The following is a 24,005-nucleotide window of genomic DNA, read 5'->3' on the forward strand; positions in this document are numbered from 1 at the left end:
GGGGACCCGAAGGGGGGGCCGGGGGGGGGGTCGTGCTTCAGTATGTGCGCTGCCGGGGGCAGCCGGAGCCCGGCGGTCCCCCTACGACACGGGCTAATGTAGGATTAATGAGAAGGGGAGACAGACAACATGAAAATATAATACTGGCAAACTATCCCCCTGCTTCTTTGGTACTTTCCAAAATTCTCTGATCAAAAAAGTATAGGGAAGCACACCATTAAAAAATTACAGTCTTAAGTATTTACAGAAGCAATTATGATATATTACAGAATCAATACACAGTATATGAACAGATTCCTCAGTGAAAGCACTTGTGAACTCCTACCCCGGTATTATTCAAGAGCACACCCACGGACGTACACCTGCCCAAATGGGCATCATCCATCCCGATTCTCGCTTATCTTACAGTATATTCAATGGGGAAAACATCACTTTCCAATCTACACTTTACTTTTAAAAGGTTCTTAAAATTTGCCACTGAAATCATGACATACAAAGATTTGTTGAATATTGAACTCTAGGCAATATATCTCCACTCCCATTTTGAATATGTCTGAAATAATGCTATGTATTCTATGTATACAATATATATTTAACAGATAAGTAACCGCACCACGTTGTCACCACGATACCAGTTTAATGCACATGATTATGTACAGTAGTTAAGTTAGCTCTGGAGGATGACTCTCTACAGTGTAGGTGAGCAGTGTGGTTCGGAACCATAGGAAAGGGACCTGGAGAAGCTGGTGGGGGGACAGCCCGTGCATGGGCAGGACGCGTGCCGCACGCCCCCCCCACGTCCCCACACCAGACTACGCCTTGTGCGCTGGGTGGAAGAAGACAAATCACACATATGGAAGGATCCCGTACATGAGGAGAGCCATGACAGCAGCACTGAACAACCCAGCCACGGGGACAGTCACAAACCAGGCCACAAAGATGTTCCGGAAGAGGCGCCAGTCCACGGCCTTCCGGGAGCGGATCCAGCCCACGGCCACCACCGAGCCCACCTGTGGGAGCACAGACATTTCACAGTGAAAATGGAGGCCCGCAAATATGAAGCTGAGACACAGACTCTACATTCAGCCGATGGAAACTGGCTAATCTCAGAAGTAAACTGCATTATGAAATGACCAATTCTTTCCCCTCAATTTGTTAAAAGTTCTTAAAATAATTTAGATTTTAGGTATAATTACTTTAGGATTATTCTACTCAGCATATAGTTCCGATATACTTTTCCACGTATATTCTGCTCTATTTGAGTGGAACGTTAGCCAATTACATGTCTTGTCTTCTCTCTGCACCTTATAAACTATAACTTGTCTTAAATATTCCGCAGGTAGGCTACTGTTTAACACAACGTATGAACCTGCTTTAATGTGCCCTTCTCTTAGAAAAACAGCATCATAAATGTTGGAGCTGGAGAAGACCTCTGAGGATATCCAATCCACATCATTCGTTTACAGAGGATGAAACAGGTCCCGAGAGGATCCGGGGGCACGAGGAAGTACCGTTCATCACAGCACCTGCAGACTAGAACTCAGGCCTCTTGATTTTAAACTGGTTTTCTCCTCTATCTCAAGCTGCCTGGCCATCTTTGTACTTTAGCTAGTATGAAGGGAAGTAAAAAAGCAAACAGCAAAGTAAACTAAATAAGATAAAATGGAGCATAAATATTATTGGATCGGAACTCTCACTCATGCCTCACAAAATGACAGGTACAGATACTTGAAAATCACAATGTTAACACGGACTCAAATCTTTTTCTAAACACTCACCATTCATTTTATGGTTTGTTGAAAGTTTAAAAAGGAAAAAAGACTCAGCTTCAAGTACCCTAAAAATGAAAATCATAAAGTACAACTCCTGTAACATCTCATGCCTCACTCTGGTAGGGCTCAGAGTTCAACAGAATGCCCATCTGTGAGCTGGATTTTTAGGATCTCCATTAAATAGGCTCTGTTTCTACTAACCCTCAAATACTCCAGAATCATCAGGGGCCAATGAGGTTCAAATAACAACCAGGGTCTAACCACAAAAAAAAAAAAAAAAAAAAAAAAATCCAACACATCAGATTGTTTATGGACACAAACTGGAACCCCCAAAACAGCAGTATGTTGAAAGGCAGTTAATCTGACATTCTGTCAACCCAAGCCGTGACTGACCAACATCTCTAGGACAGCAACTAACTAACCCTTAGGGGAGGCCTTCAAAGTGATTATTGTATTTAAAGTCTTTGGCTGTAACCAGTACCCTGTATGAACCTGATAATCCTGTTTAGCAGTTCCTAAAACATGACAATCGAGATTTTTCTACTGCCTAAGGATCAGCTAGTTTCTCTTGGTCCTCAAATATGGTCAAGTTCACAAATTCTAGCTCCTGTTAAACACTGTCTCTCCGGAGCATGTCCTCTTTAGTGCCCCTTTGGTTGTCCTGGATTCCCTGAAGGAGGACACGTTCAAGTTTCCATTTTATCATGCCCTCTTCCTTTCTTAGAAAACCTTTTTAAAAAGCATAAAGGTAGGGGCGCCCGGGTGGCTCAGCTGGTTAAGTGTCTGCCTTCAGCTCAGGTCATGACGTCAGGGTCCTGAATTGGGCTCCCGGCTCACTGCGGAGTCTGCTTCTCCCTCTCCTTCTGCTCCTCCCCTCCGCAACCCCCCACTTGTGCTCTCTCTCTCAAATAAATAAAATTTTTTAAAAAAGCATAAAGTTAGAATAATATTATAGCAAGTTTATGTACTAGGAGGGATGGACAATTACCCAGACCCCCACTACCGTCCTATTTTATATTCCTTTCTTGTATTTTTTTATCAATATACTTTTATTTGTAAATAATAGGGCACACTATTTCCTTTCGTTAAAAAAATTAACATTATATCATAGGCATATTCCCATAGTGCTCACAGCCTTTATGATTATCATGAAAAATGGCACACCTTTTAGGTGGATGGATGCACCTTAATTTAACCACTTCCAGTTTGCTTCCAATTTTTCCCTATTAAAAATATTTCCAGGACACCTGGGGGGCTCAGTCAGTTAAGCGTCTGCCTTCAGCTCAGGTTGTGATCTCAGGGTCCTGGGATTGAGCCCCACATTGGGCTCCCTGCTCAGTGGGGAGCCTGCTTCTCCCTCTGCCCCTACCCCATGCTTGTGCTCTCTTTCTCTTGCAAACATAAATAAAATCTTAAAAAAAATAGTTCCATGATTAATGTATTCATATAGCTTATATTTGGGCTTTACAAAATAATATTCCCTGAAATGGATTATTAAAGGGGGCATTTATTTAGTTTTGTTATTTTATTTTAATTCCAGTATAGTCAACATACAGGGTTATATTAATTTCAGGTGAACAATAGTGATTCAACAACTTAAAGGGAGCATTTAAAAAACATCTTGAAATAATTTGAAACAGAGAAAAGTTGTAAGAACTCCACACACCCTTTACCCAAATTCACCAGTTTTTAACCTTTTGCCACAATCTATGAAGAAACATTTTCATACTATTAAAATATCCTGCCCCTCATCCACCTCCCTCTCCCCTTGGGCTAAAGACTCAGCCATCCCTTCTTTACTCCAATGGTTGCAACATGGTAATTTACCAACTCCCTTGCATGTATCAGATGGAATGCTGCTTGGAGGAAGAACAGGATCTTAATACATACTGCCAAATAGTTTTATAAACAGTTGTAAATGTAGAAGATCATCCATAATCTGTGAATTTTGGTACACTGTAATAATCCTGCAAATTTTTCTTTTTTGTTAACCAATCAACAAAACCATGTCTTACTGTTGCTTTAATTCGCGTATCTTTAATTACTCCTAAGGCTGAACTTACTTTTATTTATCCAATTGTACTCTCTCAGTCTTTTTTTTTTAAAGATTTTATTTATTTATTCGACAGAGACAGAGAGAGAGGGAACAGAAGCAGAGGTAGTGGGAGAGGGAAAAGCAGGTTTCCTGTGGAGCAGGGAGCCCGATGTGGGGGCTCGATCCCAGGACCCTAGGATCATGACCTGAGCCGAAGGCAGATGCTTAACGACTGAGCCACCCAGGCGCCCCTCTAGTCTTTACTCTATATAAAATTGTCTCTCCATATACTTTGCCCAATTGGAATCTAAATGTGTCCCTTTATTTATTTATGTGTGGTCTTTATTGAATGATATTAACTCTTACTTAATGCAAATATTTTCTCAATTCACCATTTTGCTTTGTTTCAAGTTTCTAATTCCATACAATAAAATATGCTGTGCTCTTCTCCTGTGATTTGTCCTTGAATATTTGATATTTAATTCTATTTTACTATACATTTTCTAAAATAAGATTCTGTTCTATTCTAAATTTTAAAATTGCTTCTGAGCTTGGGAACTGCTGCCGAGTAATTTATACTCTGAATCTTACTCATAATGGGTAGCCAGGTAAATGGGCCATAGCATCACACCCAAATGTGGCAAATACTGCCTTCAAAATCCAAAAAGGCCCAACAAGCACCATGTCTCATCTTACTTGTGGGTTGTGCTAAACTACATAATTATCAAATTAAATAAAAGATGGCAATAGATTGTAAAAAAAAAAAAGTTTTCAAAATGCTAGTTAGGCCATCAGATATATTTTTTGAGAGTTGTGTGTCTAATTTTGTTTTTCTCGATTGACAGCCAGCTATCCAACGTCACTTACCCAACATCTTCAAACTATATTGCTCGTATATCGTAGGTTCTATCTCTGGCCTATCTACTGTTTTATAGAAATATCAGATTTTTTTCATTGTATAAATATGTATTTAAATACATATAACATTGATCATTTTAGCCATTTTTAAGTGTACAATTGAGTGGCATAAAGTATTTTCACATTGTTTTGCAACCATGAACACCATTCATCTCCAGAACTTTGTATCTTCCCCAACTGAAACTGTCCCCATCCACACTGTTGCCCCGCCTCCATGTATTTTCAACTTTCTCTCGGGTAAGACTAGTCTCTCCTCATCACTTTTCTTTTTAGATTTTATATTCTAACTTAACCTACCAAATTCACTTTAGTCTCCTTTTGTAAAGTTAGAAGAAAAATTTGGTTGGGGTTGTATTTGCGGGGAACATAGTATCTTTTTTTTTTTTTAAGATTTTTTTTTTTTTAAAGTAATCTCTACACCCAACGTGGGGCTTGAACTCACGACCCGGAGATCAAGAGTCGTGTGCTCCATCAATTGAGCCAGGCAAGTGCTCCGCAGGGAACTGATATCTTTCTAAAATTTAGTTTTCCCGTCCAATAACACAGTCTGTCTCATCTGCCGGTCTTCTTTCACGTCTGTGCAAAGTTTTGTGCCTTTTTCATATATACCACTTGCATTTATCAGGATTATTCTGAAATAGCTTTTTGCTATAATTCTGGAGGTGTTCTTGTTTTTAGTACATTTTCGTACTGGCTATTGCTGACAGAGAAGCTCTAGAGTTCTGTATTTTTAGGGTGGGCTGGGTCATTTTTACTGAATTCTAGCAGTGTTTTATTTTATTTTATTTTATTTTTCAAAGATTTTTATTTATTTATTTGACAGAGAGAGATAGCGAGAGCAGGAACACAAGCAGGGGGAGTGGGAGAGGGAGAAGCAGGCTTCCTGCCGAGCAGGGAGCCCGATGTGGGACTCGATTCCAGGACCCTGGGATCATGACCTGAGCTGAAGGCAGACGCTTAACGACTGAGCCCCCCAGGCGCCCTCTAGCAGTGTTTTAGAGACACATGCTGAATTTTATCAAATGTCTTTTTGGCATATATGTCAGTAGATGATCACATGTTGTTTTTTTTTAATAGACTGATGAACCGCATTATTTTGAAGATGTCAGAACACCCTTCTTGGGATTCACTCAACACCTGTCTGTTGAGCACTTACAAAGGGCCAGCCCTGTGTAGGTGCAGGTGGTGGATAAACCCTGCCCTGTTCAGAGCCTGTTTTCTAGTAATCTGGAAAATCAATTTGATCCTGCTGAAATGTTCTAAAATCGTTCATGTCATTTATTAGCTCCTTAAGTTTTATACCAATATTCATAAGTAAATATAGCTTTCGTTGTCATGTTTTAAATCAGGTTTTGGTATTAGGCTTATTCAGTATATGCTTTATAGAACAAAATGAAGAGTTTCCTGTTCTATTTTGTTTTTTTTCTACACTGTAGAAAGTTTACATAACATGAAAATTATTCTTTTAAAATGGAAGAGGTTATCGGGGGTCTGAATGGCTCAGCTGGTTGAGCATCCAACTCTAGGTTTCGGCTCAGGTCATGATCTTGGGGTTGTGAGATCAAGCCCTGAGTTGGGCTCTGCACCAAGCAGGGAGTCTGCTTGAGGTTCTCTCTCTCCCTCTGCCCCTCTGTTGTCTCGTGTGTATGCGCACTCTCTCTCTCAAATGAATAAATCAATCTTCGGGCGGACTTGGGTGCCTCAGTCGGTTAAGCGGTTGCCTTTGGCTCAGGTGGCGATCCTGGGATCCTGGCATCTGGCCCCGCACTGGGCTGCCTGCTCAGCGGGGAGTCTGCTTCTCCCTCTCCCTCTGCCCCTCCCCACTTGTGCTCTCTCTCAAATAAATAAAATCTTTAAAAATAAATAAGTAAATCTTAAAAAAAAAATAAATACAATGGAAGAGGTTATCTAATGAATCCATCTAGAACTGCAATCAGCTGTGCCCCCGCCTTTTTGCTTTTTCAGATGAGAATTGTTTTTGGAGATTGTCCTTACTTTCTTCCTCTGGTTCTGGTCAGACTTTCCACTTTTCCCTACTTCTTTGTCAATATTTATTTGTCATGTATACTTTTTGCAGAAAATAATTCATTTTACATAAATTTTCAAATTCCTTAGCATACAGCTTCGTGGTTTCTTGTATAACTTAAAAATGCCCTTCTCTAGGGGCGCCTGGGTGGCTCAGCCGTTAAGCGTCTGCCTTCGGCTCAGGTCATGGTCCCAGGGTCCTGGGATCAAGCCCCGCATCGGGCTCCCTGCTCTGCGGGAAGCCTGCTTCTCCCTCTCCCACTCCCCCTGCTTGTGTTCCCTCTCTTGCTGTGTCTCTGTCTGTCAAATAAATAAATAAAATCTTTAAAAAAAAACAACAAAAAAAAAAACAAAAAATGCCCTTCTCTATCTGTTGTTATAATGTCTTTCTCCTAACTTAATTCCCTTTCTTTTTTCCCTGATGTGAATTGATATTATTTTATTAGTAACCACTTTTCTCTCTCCCTCCCCTTTAGTATTTTTTTAAAATTTATTTTGCTTTTATAATTACTACACCTTTCTTAGTTTGCTCAGAATTTTAATTGTTCTGCACCTTTTAAAAAATCCTAATTTGAATGTCTAGCTCTTTTATTTTCCCTTTGCTCAATTAAACCATTCAAAGATAGGACTTTTCAACTGAGTCTAACTGGCTGCCAAAGGTTTTTCCATGTATCTCCACACACACACATAGACACACACACTTTTTTTTTAAAGAAAATTATCATTATAATTTTTAAAAAACTGCCTGATTCAACTGTTACTTAAAAAGAGCACTTAAAACTACCCAAGGGGATACTTCCTTTTTTCAACACGTAATAAATTTATACTTTAATTTCATTGTGATTAGTGTGTTCAGCACAACTTCTGTTTTTATTTTATAAATTTTAACGTGATTTTTATCATGGCCTTCTGAATTTATTTTGATAAATGCTTGATGATACTTGACAAAAAGTTGTATATGATCAGCAGGGTAAAACTTTGATATATATTTATTATACCGCTCAAAATCTATTATTCAAATCTTTTATATTCTTCTTTTAAAATTATTTATTTTAAAAGATTTTATTTATTCATTTGACAGAGAAAGGGAGAGCACACAAGCAAGGGGAGCAGCAGAAGGAGAGGGAGAAGCAGGCTTCCCGCAGAGCAGGGAGCCCGATGTGGGACTCGATCCCAGGACCCCATGATCATGACCTGAGCTGAAGGCAGACACTCAACTGACTGAGCCACCCAGGCGTCCCAAAAAATTTATTTTAGAGAGAGAGTGCGCACACGTGAGTGGGGGGAGGGGCTGAGGGAGAGAGAGCAAATCTCAAGCAGACTCCCTGCTGAGCACAGAGCCCGATGTGGGGGTCTTGATCCCATGACCCCAAGATCATGACCTGAGCCAAAATCAAGAGTCAGGCACTCAACTGACTGAGCCACCCAGGCGTCCCTCAAATCTTTTATATTATTATTTTTTTAAACTTTTATTTATTTATTTGACAGAGAGAGCACAAGCAGGGGGAGTGGCAGGCAGAGGGAGAGGCAGAGTCCCTGCTGAACAGAGAGCCTGATGTGGGGCTCGATCCCAGACCCTGGGATCATGACCTGAGCCGAAGGCAGACGCAACCAACTGAGCCACCCAGGCGCCCCAAATCTTTTATATTCTTAAATACTTTTTGTCTTCTTCATCTGTCACACACTTAGACATATTAATTTTTGAGTTCTAGTGGCTTTTGCCTTATCTTTTTAGTTGTTATGTTATATGGATCACAAGGGACCCAGAGTACTATGTCTTCACTACTGATTGTCTTTTGTTTGTATTATTCATTGCTGTGTTGTAACCTCCCTCTTAGTAAGCTAAATGTGTTTCCAGATTAAGGCCATCATAGGCACCAAGAGCAATAGAATTATTGAGGAGCCGGGGAACCAAAGAGCAAGAATCAGAAAATTAAATTAGAAATTATAATACTAACTTTTAAACTTTTTTTTTTAAGATTTTATTTATTTATTTGAGAGAGAGAGAATGAGAGAGAGCACACGAGAGGGGTTAGGGCCAGAGGGAGAAGCAGATTCCCTGCCGAGCAGGGAGCCCGATGCGGGACTCGATCCAGGGACTCCAGGATCATGACCTGAGCCGAAGGCAGTCGCTTAACCAACTGAGCCACCCAGGTGCCCTATAATACTAACTTTTAAAATCAGCAGTGTTTCCTAAAAGCACTTCCAAATCCAAAGGCTGGTTGCATAATCATTTATGTCATCAATATAGATGAACAATGTGGGTAATTCACAAAAAAGAATCATCCCAAACCAGCCCGTTTTGGATAACACCACTCTGAATCACTGTTAAAAAGCTCACAAATGTGTTCCATAGTGGCCCCTGTCTGCAGTAGCCCTGGCTGGAGACCGCAGCTGATCAAGGCTCACAGAAGGGAAGAAAAATTCAAGTTACTGAAACATACAACTGTTGATACTTTTATTTTCAAGAGTCGTTTCTATTTTTTTAATTAAGGCTTTTAACTTTAGCCAGAGGTAGCGTCCCAGGAAAATATCTAATGAATTGAACCCTCTGATGTAAAATACAAAAATGTATAACACCGAAAGATTTATAGAAAGCAAAACTTGTTTTGCCTATGCGTTCTGAAATACATGATTATACTAATACATTATACTGTTCTGGATAATATGATTTTTCTAATTATGCTTTTCTAAATTATATATTCAGCTAACATCTGGATCACTTAATGGAGGTTTGTGTTTTAAATGGGGTACAATAAAATTTAAACTATGCTCTTAGTTATGTACACTTAGAAAAAAAGCATGAATGAATAAAATGTACCCATATACATTCAAAAGTGTATTTTCAGCAATACTTTCCATCTTTTCCTGCCAAGTTCCTAACTTTTGTCCCCCTTCTGCAGAAGGTGGCTCTAAGCAAGAAACCTAACAAGCAGAGAGGACAGGAAGCAATGAGCTGGAAAAATCGAACAGGTGGTGTGATTATTCCTGAAAAAACACAATGGCATTCAGTTATGACTTTATGCAGATGTCAGCACCCTTTGAATGTTTCCAGAATCATGGTGTCACCCACACGGGACCTTGCTCCTAACGCCACGCCGTATCTCTCATATTTCCGCCCGCACCTGCTGCGCGGGGCTACCCCACATGGACTGGCACTGTGGGAGGGGGGGGCGCTCGGCCAGAGGGCAGCTGCAAGCTCGTCCCAGCGCCTCACCACCCAGGCTTTGCACCCTGCGGTGAGGACTGGAAAGCCAGGACCCTGACTTAAGCTACTGCAGCGATTAGCTCTGGGCTTTTTCCATCAGTCCACCATCAGTGACACTGGCCAGACTGGTCAGAATCTGAGTGGAGGTCTGGCTCCTGTCTATTTGATAGCTGACATCGACTGTGGTCTTGTGTTAAGGAGACTTATTTTAAGTCTCCAACGAGCTATCCTAACTCTATTTATCATCAGCTCTAAGGAAACAAAACCTATCACATGATTTGTATGGATATTTTAGGATAATGATGACATACACATTTATTCATTAAGGTCCTGTACAAACTGGATATAAATTCCTTAGGCGCACCTCCTCATTATAGTATAAATATAAATATTGGGGAAATGACATAAGAGTGTAGGTTTTTATGGACACTTAATACTTTTCATCTATTTCTGTAAGTAGTATTATAAAGTTTAGTCTTGGGGCACCTGGGTGGCTCAGTCATTAAGCGTCTGCCTTCGGCTCAGGTCATGGGATCGAGCCCCATGTCTGGTTCCATGCTCCGTGGGGAGCCTGCTTCTCCCTCTCCCACTCCCCCTGCTTGTGTTCCCTCTCTCGCTGTGTCTCTGACAAATAAATACATAAAATCTTAAAAAAAAATAAAGTTTAGTGTTATTAGCAAAAGAAGTACTGTCCGTTATAACACTTCATACATTCGTATAGGTCAGACTGCTGATAACGCTAGGTAACAGCCCAGGGAAACCAAACTCGGTTTTTCTTTTTTTTTAAGATTTTATTTATTTATTTGAGAGAGAGAATGAGATAGAGAGAGAGCATGAGAGGGGGAAGGGTCAGAGGGAGAAGCAGACTCCCTGCTGAGCAGGGAGCCCGATGCGGGACTCGATCCCGGGACTCCAGGATCACGACCTGAGCCGAAGGCAGTCGCTTAACCAACTGAGCCACCCAGGCGCCCCAAACTCGGTTTTTCAAGAGATCTTTCAACTGGTGGGAAAGAGGTAGCCTTCACTAGGCTTGCTTACGTGCAGGGTTAATCATTAAGAAGACAGTAACATTTATTTAAAAGCAGCCCCAAAGACTCTTCATGCCTGCAGAAGAGTTCAAAGCCTATTTCTTTGGGAGAAAAATATACTTAGTAAGAGGCATTTCCTCTCTGCTCCCACACACCAGTGAATTGAAGTTGATGTGGAGTAAGGCGGGAGAGGATCACTTTCCATTCCATAGAGTTTTGTACTGTTTGAAATATTTCAATGAATGTGTGCTTCTTTTGTAACTTTTACGTCACTGGAATCAGAACGGTAACAGTGACAGAATGGCAGAACGCAGCACATTTTTCCTGCCTTCCTTCTTTGCACCTGCCAGGCGTGGGGGGCAGGGTGCGGAAAGCAGGGCGGGGGCACCCTGCTGGTGCGGGACCTCAGTTGGGCCCCTCCCTGGTCATGTGAGCTTGGGTGAGTTACTTAACCTCACTATCTTCAGTTTCCTCATTGCTAAAACTGAAGTCACCTTAGCACTCACCTCCAAAGGTTCTTGGGAGGATTAAATGGGTTCATATTCACAGGGCACTTAACACGCTACCCGCAGAGAGCACCTGCCCCGCATGTCTTAGCTGTGGTTGGTTACCATTACCAGGATCACTGTGACAAGTAGAAGGCACAGAGCATGAGGTCAACGTCTGAATGCCGGCTCTAGCACATGCTGAATGTATGATCTTGGGAGAGTGACCTAACTCGGGAGTCCTCAGTTTTCTCATTTGTAAATTGGGAATAACTACCAATTTCATAGGGTTGCTCTGGGGGTTGAGTGATTTATCTGTTGCACATGTATGAAGCCCTAAACACAGCGCTTGGCATTTCCCAAGCACTCAGTAAGTGGCAGTGATTTTTATAATAAAAATTTCTGGAAACTGCGGGTTTTCTATATACTGTAGCAAAAAGGGAGAAAACAAGGAAACAAAAAGCCTCCTTCCAATGAGGCTGATTCTCCATGCCACGAGGCTCCGGATTTGTCAGCTGGCCTACTTAAAATACTCCCATAAACGCCACCTGTCATTTTAATATTTGAAGCACTAAGCCATTCACACGTAATGGTATTTGTTTTTAATAAACACATCGGTTGGTGTTTTTAAACTGTGTGTGAATGTGGATGGCTGTCTCTGCCTTGGTCACTTTGGTGGCCCTGGTGCCCACAATGAACGGTGCCTCATACAGAGCAGGTACAAATGGTTTTTTTCTTGAATGACACAAACAAAAGAACCTAGGAAAAATCTGGAAGTGTCTTTTGCTTCATTGAAGTTAGTGAATATTTTTGTATATGGGAAGCCCACTGAGTATGTTTTAGGGGCAGACCTGGGTTCTAGTCCTGGCTCCTCCCTGGGTGATGCTAGAGGACTCCCAGAAACTCATCGAGACCATTTCCTCTTCCTTCATCTTTCAGGTTCCTTGCAGCTCCAACATTCCCCCGTTCTAAGGAATTCCTTCCTGCACAGGCCTGAGTTTTAGAGCACTTGATCGATATTCAGCATTACCCCTCCTTTGGAATTGACTCTAAGGCAATCGAGTCACTTTGACCAGTCACGTAAGGAAAAAGAACTGAAACAACCAAGTCTTACACTTCCATTGAGATGATTTCTGCTTAGTTTACTTCCACTGTCAACGCCCAGTCCCCTGCACTGGCTGGAACTGGGTGCCATGCCCCCGTGTGAGCCTACGAATATGGTTAGCGTACACATGACTTCATTGCAAAATCCACTGTGGAAACAACGAGACAGAAACAGGACAAATGGAAAGTGTGAAGCACACATGGAAGGAGGGAGAGCTCTTGCCATGCATGCACTGAGAAGGCCAAGTGTGCGTGACAGAAGGCGTCATGCTGACGAGCCTGGAGGGTCAAGAGGGACAGCCCACATCCAGCAACACTCCAGCGGACCCAGCAAACCTTGAGATGACTGTTTGCATAAACAAGCATACACCAAGCGCCGCCGGCTTTTCTCCACTCGCTCGGCAACTGTGGACTGAGCCCAGCAGCCCGAGGCCGGACCCACCTTGCAGTGCGTGGTGCTGACGGGAAGCCCGACGTTGGAGGCGATCACCACTGTGAACGCGGAGGCCAGCTCAATGGTGAAGCCGCTGCGGGAGGGGGCACAAGACACACATCACAGGCGCTCTTTGTATCAGCCTCACTGGCACCCCAGGGGTGCCAGAGTCTCACCAGAACATTCTTTGGGTCGATTGTTGGCCTGCTGACGGGGCCAGATGACATTAGCAGAAAAGAAACTGCTGCATAATGACAATTCACACTAAGACTGTGCATGATACTGTTTACAGCCCTAAATAGCCTTCTTTTTCTGATATGTTTTCCAAAAGCACACACTGTCGTAACTGGGTCAGAAATTCCTGCTGTGTAAAAAATGCTAAATTAGTCATTTCTAAAGTGGCAGAGGAAGAAAAAAACCATACTCCCATTTTTAAAATGTGTACTTCTTGCAAAAAAAGTGAATTTTCCCCTCAGATTGCTCATTTTTCTTCAAATCCATCTTATAAAATAATCTTTCATTACAGTGGGTTTCAAGGGGGAAAAAGACTTCCTATAATAGGTGGTTCCAAGTTTAGTTGTATTCTCAAAGTTCTCCTGTCAGTTTGTACTGAACCCCAAATATATGTGGAGAATACACAACAGAAGGACCACGGAGAGACCATGTGGGAGGACAGTGGGGCACCGTTCCCCATCTGCTGAGCCCCAGGAAGCTCGCACAGGCTAACCTCGAAGGGTGGCAGCCGAGAGCTGCTTCCATCCAGCAGGTGAAGCTGTGTGGCAGAGAATTTTCGGGAAATGCAGACCCTGGGCCCGCTTGCCCTCTGGGCCTCCCGTGGGGTGAGACCCCCGGGGAGCCTGGACCGGGGTTTCTTTTCCTCTTCCCTCCTGCTCTGCTTCAGCTTCTCTTCCTCCTAAACTTCCAGCCTCTCATTTTCCCTCGCTCGGTGCCACTGCGGATGGGCCGGGTGCACGGGCCGGAGGGCGGCGAGCCCTGTCCCCGCTGGGCCCCCAGCGGCCCGGAGGCTGTGCTGAGGGCGTGGGGGCGGAGGGGCAGCCGGGCTCTGCGGCAGGCCTGGGAGGACAGCCCTGCCCCTCAGGCTGGTGCTTCGGCTTACCTCGACGGCGTGATGGGAGTGAGGTCCTTCCCCATGGTCTGGATCACTCTTCTCCCCCAGACCCAGAGACCGGTGCAGATGCCGACTCCTCCATAAAACAACAGCCAGACGGGGGTCGCTGCTTCTTGCAGGACTGCGCCTTGCTCGTAAATCAGCCACAAGGCTACCAGGGGACCGATGGCGTTACTGGGGGGGAAAAAGAGATGGTGACACAGACACGGTCTGCACGTGCACGAGGCCCCGTGCGCAGTGGGTGGCGGCTTCCCGGGCTTGAGGAAAGCCCAGCTGCCTGTATTTGTGGATCGCCCACATAATCGAAATGATTAACTTGTTTTATTGAGGTGAAAAACCCCATCAAATGTACTACCTTCACCATTTCTAAGTGTACGGTTCAGTAGTGTTCAGCAGTTCACGCTGTTGTGAAACAGATCTCTAGGATGTTCTCACCTTGCAAGTCTGGAACTTTACACCCACGGAACAGTAAGTCCCTCTGCCCCGACCCCTGCCGCAGCTCATCGCCACCCTACTTTCTGTTTCCACGGATTTGACTACTCTAGGTACTTCATAGAAGCAGGATGACTTAGTACTCGTGTCTGTGTGATGGGCTTACTTCACTCTGCATCATGTCCTCGGGGTTCATCCACGTGGGAGCATGAGTGGGAATTTCCTCCCTCTGCAAGGCTGGACACCCCCCGGATGCACAGCCCACATCTCCATCCGCCCCCTGGCCGCCGGGAGTAATGTGTAGTGAACACAGGTGTACAAATACCCCTTCAGGACCCCGCCTGCACTTCTCCCGGGTATACACTCGGAAGGAAGAAGACTGTGGGGTCACACGGTGGTTCTATTTTTCGTATTCTGAGGAGCCTCCAGATCATTTTCCACAGCAGCTGGGCCAGTCTCCATGCCCACCAACAGCGCACGAGCCTCCCATTTCTCCACACCCTCGCTGACACTTGTCATTGTGGGTTTTTTTACAGGAGGCCCCTTAATGGGTGTGTGCCTTCTTAATTTTTTAAAGGAGTACTGAAATATCATGACAAGTGGACACAAACACCCAGTTCTTTTTTCCTCTTCTATTTTTCCTCTATTTCCATTTTCACTACTAGCATAGCTCCTACTAGTAGCTAGCAGGGCGGCTGTGTCAGCTCCCACACGACGGGCCACAGACACCGTCTCTAACCGTTGGTTCTCACGCCCACCCTGCCCCCCAGCTATTGCTGCTCCCATTTTACTGATGAGGAAGCGGATGCCAAAGTCCTGTCACCAGCAGGCGGCAGGACTTAGTGCTTACACCCTTCCCCTCAACCCGCTGCTGTCACTCAGGCCCTTGGAGGCACACGCGGACTGTTTTGGAGGATGCCACAGGTTTGGTTTGGGTTTTAAGACAGGCTCCATGCCCAGAGTGGAGCTCAACGCGGGGCTTGAACTCACGACCCTGAGATCAAGACCTGAGCTAGGACCAAGGGTTGGACGCTAAGCCGACTGAGCCACCCACGCACCCCATTCTTTGGTGAGGTGTCTGGTAAGGTGTTTGGCCCATTTTTAAAACTGGGTTCTTTTCTTATTGTTCAGTTTTAAGAGTTCTTTGTATATTACTATTTTAGCAGATATGTCTTTTGCAAATATTTTCTCTGTTTCCAGCGTCTCTTCTCTTTCTCGTGACACTGTCCTCCACCATGCAGCAGTTTCTGATTTTAATAAAGTCCAGTTTATCTAGTATTTCCTTTATGGACTGTGCCCTTGGTGTTGTATCTAAAGAATCATTTCCATACCCACGGTCATCTAGGTTTTCTCCTGTGTTATCCCACTAGAGTTTCATAGTTTTTCTCCTTACGTTTAGGTTTGCAATCCATTTTGAGTTACTTTCTCCGAAGGGTGTAAGGTCTGTGTCCAGATTCATTTTTTTGCACATGGATGTCTAGTTGTTACAGCACCATTCATTGAGAAGACTCTCTTTGCTCTTCTGTATCTCCTTTGCTCCTTTGTCAAAAATCAGTTGACTATATTTATGGGAGTCTATTTCTTTTTCTTTTAAGATTTTATTTATTAATTTGAGAGAGAGAGAGTGCACGCATGAGTGGGGGGCAGAGGGAGAAGCAGGCCCCCTGCAGAGCAGGGAGCCTGACGCAGAGCTTGATCCCAGGACCCTGGGATCACGACCTGAGCTGAAGGCAGACGCTTAACGACTGAGCCACCCAGGCGCCCCTACAGGGGTCTATTTCTGAGCTCTACTCCATTTCACTGATTTGTCTATTCTTTTACCATTACCACACCGTCTTGATTACTGTAGCTATATTATAGTAAGTCTTGATGTTGGGTAGTGTCAGTCCTTCAGTTTTGTCCTACTCCTTCAATACAGTGCTGGCTATTCAGGGTCTTTTGCTTTTCCTTGTAAATTTTACAATCAGTTTGTTGATATCCACAAAATAACTTGCTGGGATTTTGACTGGGATTGTAAGGAATTTATAAATCAAGATGGGAAGAACTGACATCTTGACAATATTGAGTCTTCCTACCCTTGAACATGGAAAATCTCTCCATTTAATTCTTTGATTTTATTCAACAGTTTTGTGGTTTTCTGCATCTAGATCTTGTACATATTTTGTTAGATTTATACCTGTTTCATTATGTAAACAATATCCTGTTTTTAATTTCAAATGCCACCTGTTCATTACTGGTGTGTAGGAAAGCAGTTGACGTGTATATTAACCTCATTCCTGCAACCTTGCTATAACTGCTTATTCATTTCAGGAGTTGAGGAAGTTCCCCTTTATTCCTAGTTTACTGAGAGTTTTTATCATGAATTAAGCAAGATTTTTCTGCCTCAATTGATATGATCATGTGATTTTTTCCTTTTTAGCCTATTGATGTGATAGATTACATTAACTGATTTTTGAATGTTGAACCAGCCTTGCATACCTGGGATAAATATCACTTGGTCATGGTGTTTCATTCTTTTTATACATTGCTGGATTGAATTTGCTGATATTCTGTTGAGGATGTGTACATCCACGCTTCTGACAGATATTGGTCTGTAGTTTTCTTTTATGTCAATGGCCTTGTAGAATAAGTTAGGGAGTATGCCCTCTACTTCTATCCTCTCAAAGAGCCTGTAGAGAATAGGCATAATTTCTTCCTTAAATGTTTGGTAGAATTCACCAGTGAACCCATCTGGGTGTGGAGCTTTCTGTTCTGGAAGGTTATTAATTATTGATTTGATTTCGTAAATAGAGATAGGCCTACTCAGATAGTCTATTTCTTCTTTCATGAGTTCCGGCAAGTTGTGTCATTCAACAAATTAGTCTTTTTCATCTAGGTTGTCAAAATTATGGCCAGAGTGGTTCAGAGTATTATCTTTTTAATGTTCATAGGATCTATAGTGAAGTCTGCTCTTTCATTTCTGATATTAGTAATTTGTATCCTCTCTTTTTCTTAGTTAGCCTGGCTAGAGGCTTATCGCCTTTATTAATCTATTCAAAGAATTAGCCTTTGGTTTCACTGATTTTCTCTTTTGATTTCCTGATTTCAATTTCACTGATTCTTTTCTAATTCTTATTATTTCCTCTGCTTACTTTGGATTTAATTTTCTCCTCTTTTTCTAGTTTCCTTGGGTGGAAATTTAGATTACTGATTTTATATATTTATTCTTTTCTAATATATACATTCAGTGCTATAAATTTCTAAGCACTGCTTTTGCTGCTTCCCACTAATTTTGATGTGTTTTCATTTTGATTTAGTTTAAAATATTTAAAAATTTCTCCTTTGATCCATGTGTTATTTAGGAGTTTAATCTCCTGGACACCTGGGTGGCTCAGTCATTAAGTGTCTGCCTTCGGCTCAGGTCATGATCTCAGGGTGCTGGGATCGAGCCCCACATCGGGCTCTCTGCTCAGCGGAAAGCCTGCTTCTCCCTCTCCCACTCCCCCTGCTTGTATTCCTTCTCTCGCTGTGTCTCTCTCTATTAAATAACTAAAATCTTTAAAAAAAAAAAAAAAGAAGAAGAAGTTTAATCTTCTTATATTCTGGGATCTTCTAATTATCTTTCTGTTATGGATTTCTAGTTTAATTCCATTATGCTCTGAGAGCAGACACTATATTAGCTTTATTTTTTTTAAATGTGTTTAGGTGTGTTATATGGTCCAAAATATAGCATATCCTGCTGAATGTTCCATATGAGCTTGAAAAGGATGTGAATTCTGCTGTTAGAGGAAGCAGTCCACGGACACCAGTTATATCCAGTTGACTTGATGGGGTTAGTGAATTCAACTATGTCCTTACTGATTTTCTGCTTGCTGAATGTGTCTATTCTGCCTAAATTAACATAGCGACTCCTGTTTTCGTTTGATTAGTATTAGCATGATATATTTTCCTCCTTCCATTTACTTTTAACCTGAATGTGTCTTTATATTTAAAGTGGATTTCTTATGGCAACATATACTTGGGTCTTGTTTTTTGATCCAGTCCGACAGTCTTTGTCTTTTAATAGGTGCATTTAGACCACTGACATTCAAAGTGATCACTGATATAGGAGGATTAATATCTACCATATTTGTTACTCTTTTCTATTTGTTGGCCTTGTTCTTTCCTACTTTTGTCTTCCACTTTTTTTTGCCTTTTAATTGCGCATTTTATATGATTTCATTTTCTCTCTTCTCTTAGCATATTGATTATACTTTTTTAAAACTGTTTTTAGTTGTTGCCCTAGACTTTGCAATATATACTTCTACAGCTAATCCATGTCTGCTTTCAAAAAAGACTATACCATTTCACAGACAGCATGGGTCCTTAAAATAAAAAAAATCCTCATTTCTCCCTCCCATCCCCTGTATCACTGCTATCATTCATTTCACTTAATACAGGCATACATAATGATATATATATGCAAAATACGTAATATAAATATAAAATATATAAGATACATACATAGTTGATTCTTCAACACTGTGGGGGTTAGGACGCTGACCCCCACACAGTCAAAACTCTGTGTATAATTTCTGACTCCACAAAAACCTTACTACTAATAGTACTATTGACTGGAAGTCTATTAACACATATTTTGCATGTTATATATATTACGTATTATATTTTTACAATAAAGTAAGCTAGAGAAAAGAAAATGTTAAGAAAATCATAAAGAAGGGACACCTGGGTGGCTCAGTCAGTTAAGCGTCTGCCTTTGGCTCAGGTCACGATCCCAGGGTCCTGGGATCGAGCCCCACATTAGGCTCCCTGCTTGGCGGGAAGCCTGCTTCTCCCTCTCCCTCTGCCTGCCACTCCCCCTGCTTGTGCTCTCTCTCTCTCTCGCTGACAAATAAATAAACAAAATCTTTTTTTTTTTTTAAAGATTTTATTTATTTATTTGACAGAGAGACACAGCGAGAGAGCTGTGTGTATGCATATACGGGTGTGTGTGTGTATATATATATTTTAATTCAATTGTGGTCTGAGAGCAGACATTGTAATTATTTATATTCTTTTTAACTTGTTGAGATATGTCTATATATGAAACTACAGGTAACTCTATACGTATAATAATATATATTAGCATACATGATTGAATAATTGATACACTGTTAGTATTATTTTGAACAAACTGTTATCTTCTGGATCAATTAAGAATAAGAAAAATAGGGGCGCCTGGGTGGCTCAGGCGTTAAGCGTCTGCCTTCGGCTCAGGTCATGATCCCAGGGTCCTGGGATCGAGCCCCGCATCGGGCTCCCCGCTCCGCGGGAAGCCTGCTTCTCCCTCTCCCGCTCCCCCTGCTTGTGTTCCCTCTCTCGCTGTGTCTCTCTCTGTTCTATAAATAAATAAATAAAATCTTTAAAAAAAAAAAAAGAATAAGAAAAATAAGTATTTTTACCTTTACTTAATCCTTCCATGCTGTTCTTCCTCTCTTTATGTAGATCTGAGTTTCTGAGCTATATGATTTTTCTTCTCTCTAAAGAATTTCTCTTAACATTTCTTACAAGGCAAGGTATTTCTCTGGCAACAAATTCCCTCACTTTTTGTTCTTCTGAGAAAGTCTTTATTTCTCCTTCACTTCTGAAGAATAATTTCCCAGGGTACATAATTCTAGGTTGGTGGATTTTTTCCCCCTCACAACTTTAAATATTTCACTCCACTCTCAATTGCATGGTTTCTGAGGAGAAGATAGATGTAATTCTTATCTTTGTTCCTCTATAAGTTTTTTTCTTCTGGCTTCTTTCAGGAATTTTTCTTTTATCTTTGATTTTCTATAGTTTGAGAATGATATGCCTAGGTATAGTTTCTTGGGGGCCTTTATCCCACTTGCTACTCTCTGAGCTTCCTGGACCTATGGGTTGGTTGGTGTCTACCACTGATTTAGGGAAATTCTCAGTCATTATTGTTTCAAATATTTCATCTGTTCCTTTCTCTCTGTCTTCTCCTTCTGGTAATCCCATTATGCATATGTTAACACCTCTGTAACTGTCCCACACTCCTTGGATATTTTATTCTGTTTCTTTCGGTCTTTGTTCTCTTTACTTTTTGGTTTTGGAGATTCCTGTTGACATATCCTCATGCTCAGAGATTCTTCATTCAGCCGTGTCCAGTGTACTAGTAAGCCCATCAAAGGCATTCTTCATTTCTGTTACAGTGTCATCTCTAGTATTTCTTTCTGGTTCTTTCTTAGGGTTTCCATGTCTCTGCTTACATTGCCCATCTGTTCTGGCATGATGCCTACTTTATCCATTAGAACCCTTAGCATATTGGTCATAGTTGTTTTAAATTCCCAATCTGATCATTCTAATATCCCTTGCCATGACTGGTTCTGATGCTTGCGCTCTCTTCCAATTGTGCATTCTGCCGTTTGGTATGTCTTGTATTCTTTCTTGATAGGCAGACACGAGGTGCCAGGTAAAAGGAGCTGCTGTAAGTAGGCCTGCAGTGATGTGGTGGAGAGGTACAGCAGGGCGGGGAAGGCTTCGCTAGTCCTGTGGTTAGATCTCGGTCTTTCCATGAGGCTCTGCCTCTGGACTGCGAACTTCACAAGTATTTCTGTTTGTTTCTCCTGCTTCGTGTAGGACGGGATGGTTCACGTGGGCTAGGGTTTCCCTTCCTCCAGGTTATGCTGTGATAAAACCCCAGCGGGCTAGGCTCTGGTTAACTAGTTTCCCCTGAGGGCAGCTTGTTAAGAGCACAGTGCTCTGGGTATGTCAAAATAGTTACTTTGCCTCTCCCCCGTGATGGAAGTAGGAGGGGACTGTTTTCTCTCATTTTCACCGTGAGGAGCTGGTAGAGCTCCTAGTAGAGGTAAAACTGACAATCTGCGGGGGGGTTAGGGGGGGGTCTCCCTGGGGTCTTTACCCCTCACACTTGTCTCCACGGAGCCTCCAGGAATTCATCATTCCAGTTCAGGCTCTCCTGCCCGGCACTGGTCCGCACAGCACTTTCCACTCGCGAGTCTCCTCCATGACCCCCTGTACTTCTCTGTCTCTCCTGTACTTGGGGACACCCGACTGCCCTGGGTCCTCCTCTTTCTATGGGTCCAAGACAGGTTGTTGATTTTTCAGTCTGCCCACTTTTTCACTTGTTGTGAGGATGGAGCAACAACCTCCGAGCTCCCGCGTGCGGAGCCCCCTGCAGGCCTTCGACGGCAGCCGTCTGCAGGTCCAGTCTCCCCTTCTCAGCCCGCTCAACGCCGTGCAGGCAGAGTGGAGGCTGAGGGTCACAGAGAGCTGCCGTTCGAGTCTGCTTCTCATTAGCTATGTGATCCTGGGTCAGAAACGTCACATTTCTGAGCTTCAGATTCCTTGTCTTTGAAGGATACCACTTATGACCTCAAAGGACCGTTTTGAGATGGATTAGAGTAAGTTACAAATGGTTCAGCACTGAAGCCTGGGGTAAAGGTAATGACCTATGGTTAAAGGAACAGAAGCCTCTCTTCACTGTCGCGTTACTTCCAGAATCTTGCTTTTATCCGACCATGTCTGTACTCAGAAGCCTCAAAACCAGCCCCTGCACTGCAAGCCATTGCCCGAGACTCCAGCCTTCTGAAGCAGTCGCCACCGGACTCTTCCTGAGGCCTTGCAATACTGCTCTGGGGTGGTTCGGTACTTTTCCATGTATGTTCTTTTAATCTCCCCAGCTGGAATTTAAACTCCCAAAGAACAGGGACCCAATTCAGAGCACTTTACCAGTACCAGGGCTTCAGTGAACAATTTTTGATCAGGAGGAGGAGGAAGCAGAGTGGTGCTGGGGGCGGGGGGGGGCAGTCAAGAAACTAAGGACAGAACATGATGCCTCAAAAGCAATAACACGGCGACACCTATATAACAGTGAGTGGAACCTGAGATGTCCAGGCCTCTCGTCTGGGAGGACGACTTCTTTTAAAAAGAACAGACACTGAACCGCACCTGGTTAGGCAGAGTCTGGAAAGCCACAGCTATAGAATGCCAGTCATATATCTGCGCAGTAAGAACTACGACAACTGCATGTTTTCCTGATTTGGAAAAAAACACTAGGCCTGATGATAATTATAGTAATAGTAATAAAGAAAATACACAGATACTATGTGAGGAGCACCGTCCTAAGCGCATTAAATTCAGCATCTCACTTAATCCTCCTGGAAACCCCATGAGGCTGGTACTAGTTTCACCCCCATTTTACAGATTGGGACACTGAGGCTTTGGGAAACTACATGGCTTATCTAGGGCTTCCCAGCTCGGAAGAAGAGAACAGAGACTCTTTACGTATTCCAGGCCTCCATGACCTGCTGACCTTACAGTCCACACTCTCTCCCTCCATGGCCTCCTTGCTCTTCCTACGGTACCCAAGGCCCACTCCTGCCTCAGGCCTTTGCACCTGCTGTCCTGGGACTGCTCTCCCACAGATGCTCACTCGGCTGGCTCCCTCAGCCCCTTCAGATCTCACCCAGCGAGCCCTAACTTGAGCAGCCTAGCCAACACTGCAGTCCCCCAGGCGCTGCCATCCCCCTTCCTACCTTATTCTCCCCTTCGCACTTACACGGCCTAGCACACCACATATGTCTATTCCCAGTGACAGGGGTCTTAGTCGGCTGTCCGCACAGCGCCTGGCCCGCAGGCAGACCCTCAGCACATACTCGCCGAACGAACGAATGACTTACCTCACGTCATTGCCACCATGAGCGAAGGATCCAAAACAGGCAGTGAGGACCTGCAGGAAATGGAACAGGAGGTGGACCTCGGCTGTGTCCTTCTCCTCCTTCTCCTCTTCTGCAGGGTCCTCTCGGGGCTGGTCAGGATCGGTCAGCTCAGAGGCCAGCTTCATTTCCACACCTCCCTCATCGGCCTCGATCTCAGCTTCTGCGACCGCATTGCAGTAGCTCGAGTAGCTGTCATAGCGAAGTCTCTTCTTGGAGTAGGATACGGCGTCACCCACCAGCTTCTCGCTGTCCTCGGGGGCGGAGGACGAGTCGGCAGCTTTGAAGGTCGAGTGCACGGGCATCCCACAGATGGCGGCCGTGTAGCAGGTGTAGCTGTTGTTCCGGCGCAGCAGCCTGTAGTTGTTCTCCGGGGTGGGCCTGTCCTCGGGGCCCCTTTCCGTGTGCATTCTGTGCAGCAAGTCCTTGTAGAGCCCCGAGTCTTTGTGCACCGTGTGGTACACGTGCCCGTCGCTCCGCGTGTGGCCGTCAAAGCCGAAGGTACCGTTGGAGATGGGCGATTTTGCAGAGCCATGAGTCATGGAAAGTGCCCTTCCTGAAAAGGGTTAACGAGAGTCTGATTTTCTAGCCTTTCGAATATAATTGGTTTCTGGAAGGAAATACTCCTCATGGTGGTTATCTCTGGAAATTAGGGTTATGGGGATTTTCAATTTTTTCCACCTGCTTTCTTTTCCACATTAACTATAAAGAACATGTAATATGGTTAAAATAAA

General features: G+C 43.3%; 1 protein-coding gene across 1 annotated transcript in view; it reads right to left on the bottom strand.

Moving 5' to 3' along the window:
- The window catches only part of SLC20A2 (solute carrier family 20 member 2), a 48,184-nt gene continuing 24,179 nt past the window's right edge, over positions 1-24,005 (bottom strand). The window contains exons 7-10 of the mRNA XM_021681544.2: positions 23,236-23,827; positions 14,126-14,311; positions 13,018-13,102; positions 1-1,010 (exon numbers count right to left, since the gene is read on the bottom strand). Coding sequence (XP_021537219.1) covers positions 846-1,010; positions 13,018-13,102; positions 14,126-14,311; positions 23,236-23,827 — 1,028 coding nt within the window. The 3' untranslated portion in view covers positions 1-845. The remainder of the gene's footprint in view (positions 1,011-13,017; positions 13,103-14,125; positions 14,312-23,235; positions 23,828-24,005) is intronic.

The sequence above is a fragment of the Neomonachus schauinslandi genome, chromosome 2 (assembly GCF_002201575.2).
Source record: "Neomonachus schauinslandi chromosome 2, ASM220157v2, whole genome shotgun sequence".
NCBI lineage: Eukaryota > Metazoa > Chordata > Mammalia > Carnivora > Phocidae > Neomonachus > Neomonachus schauinslandi.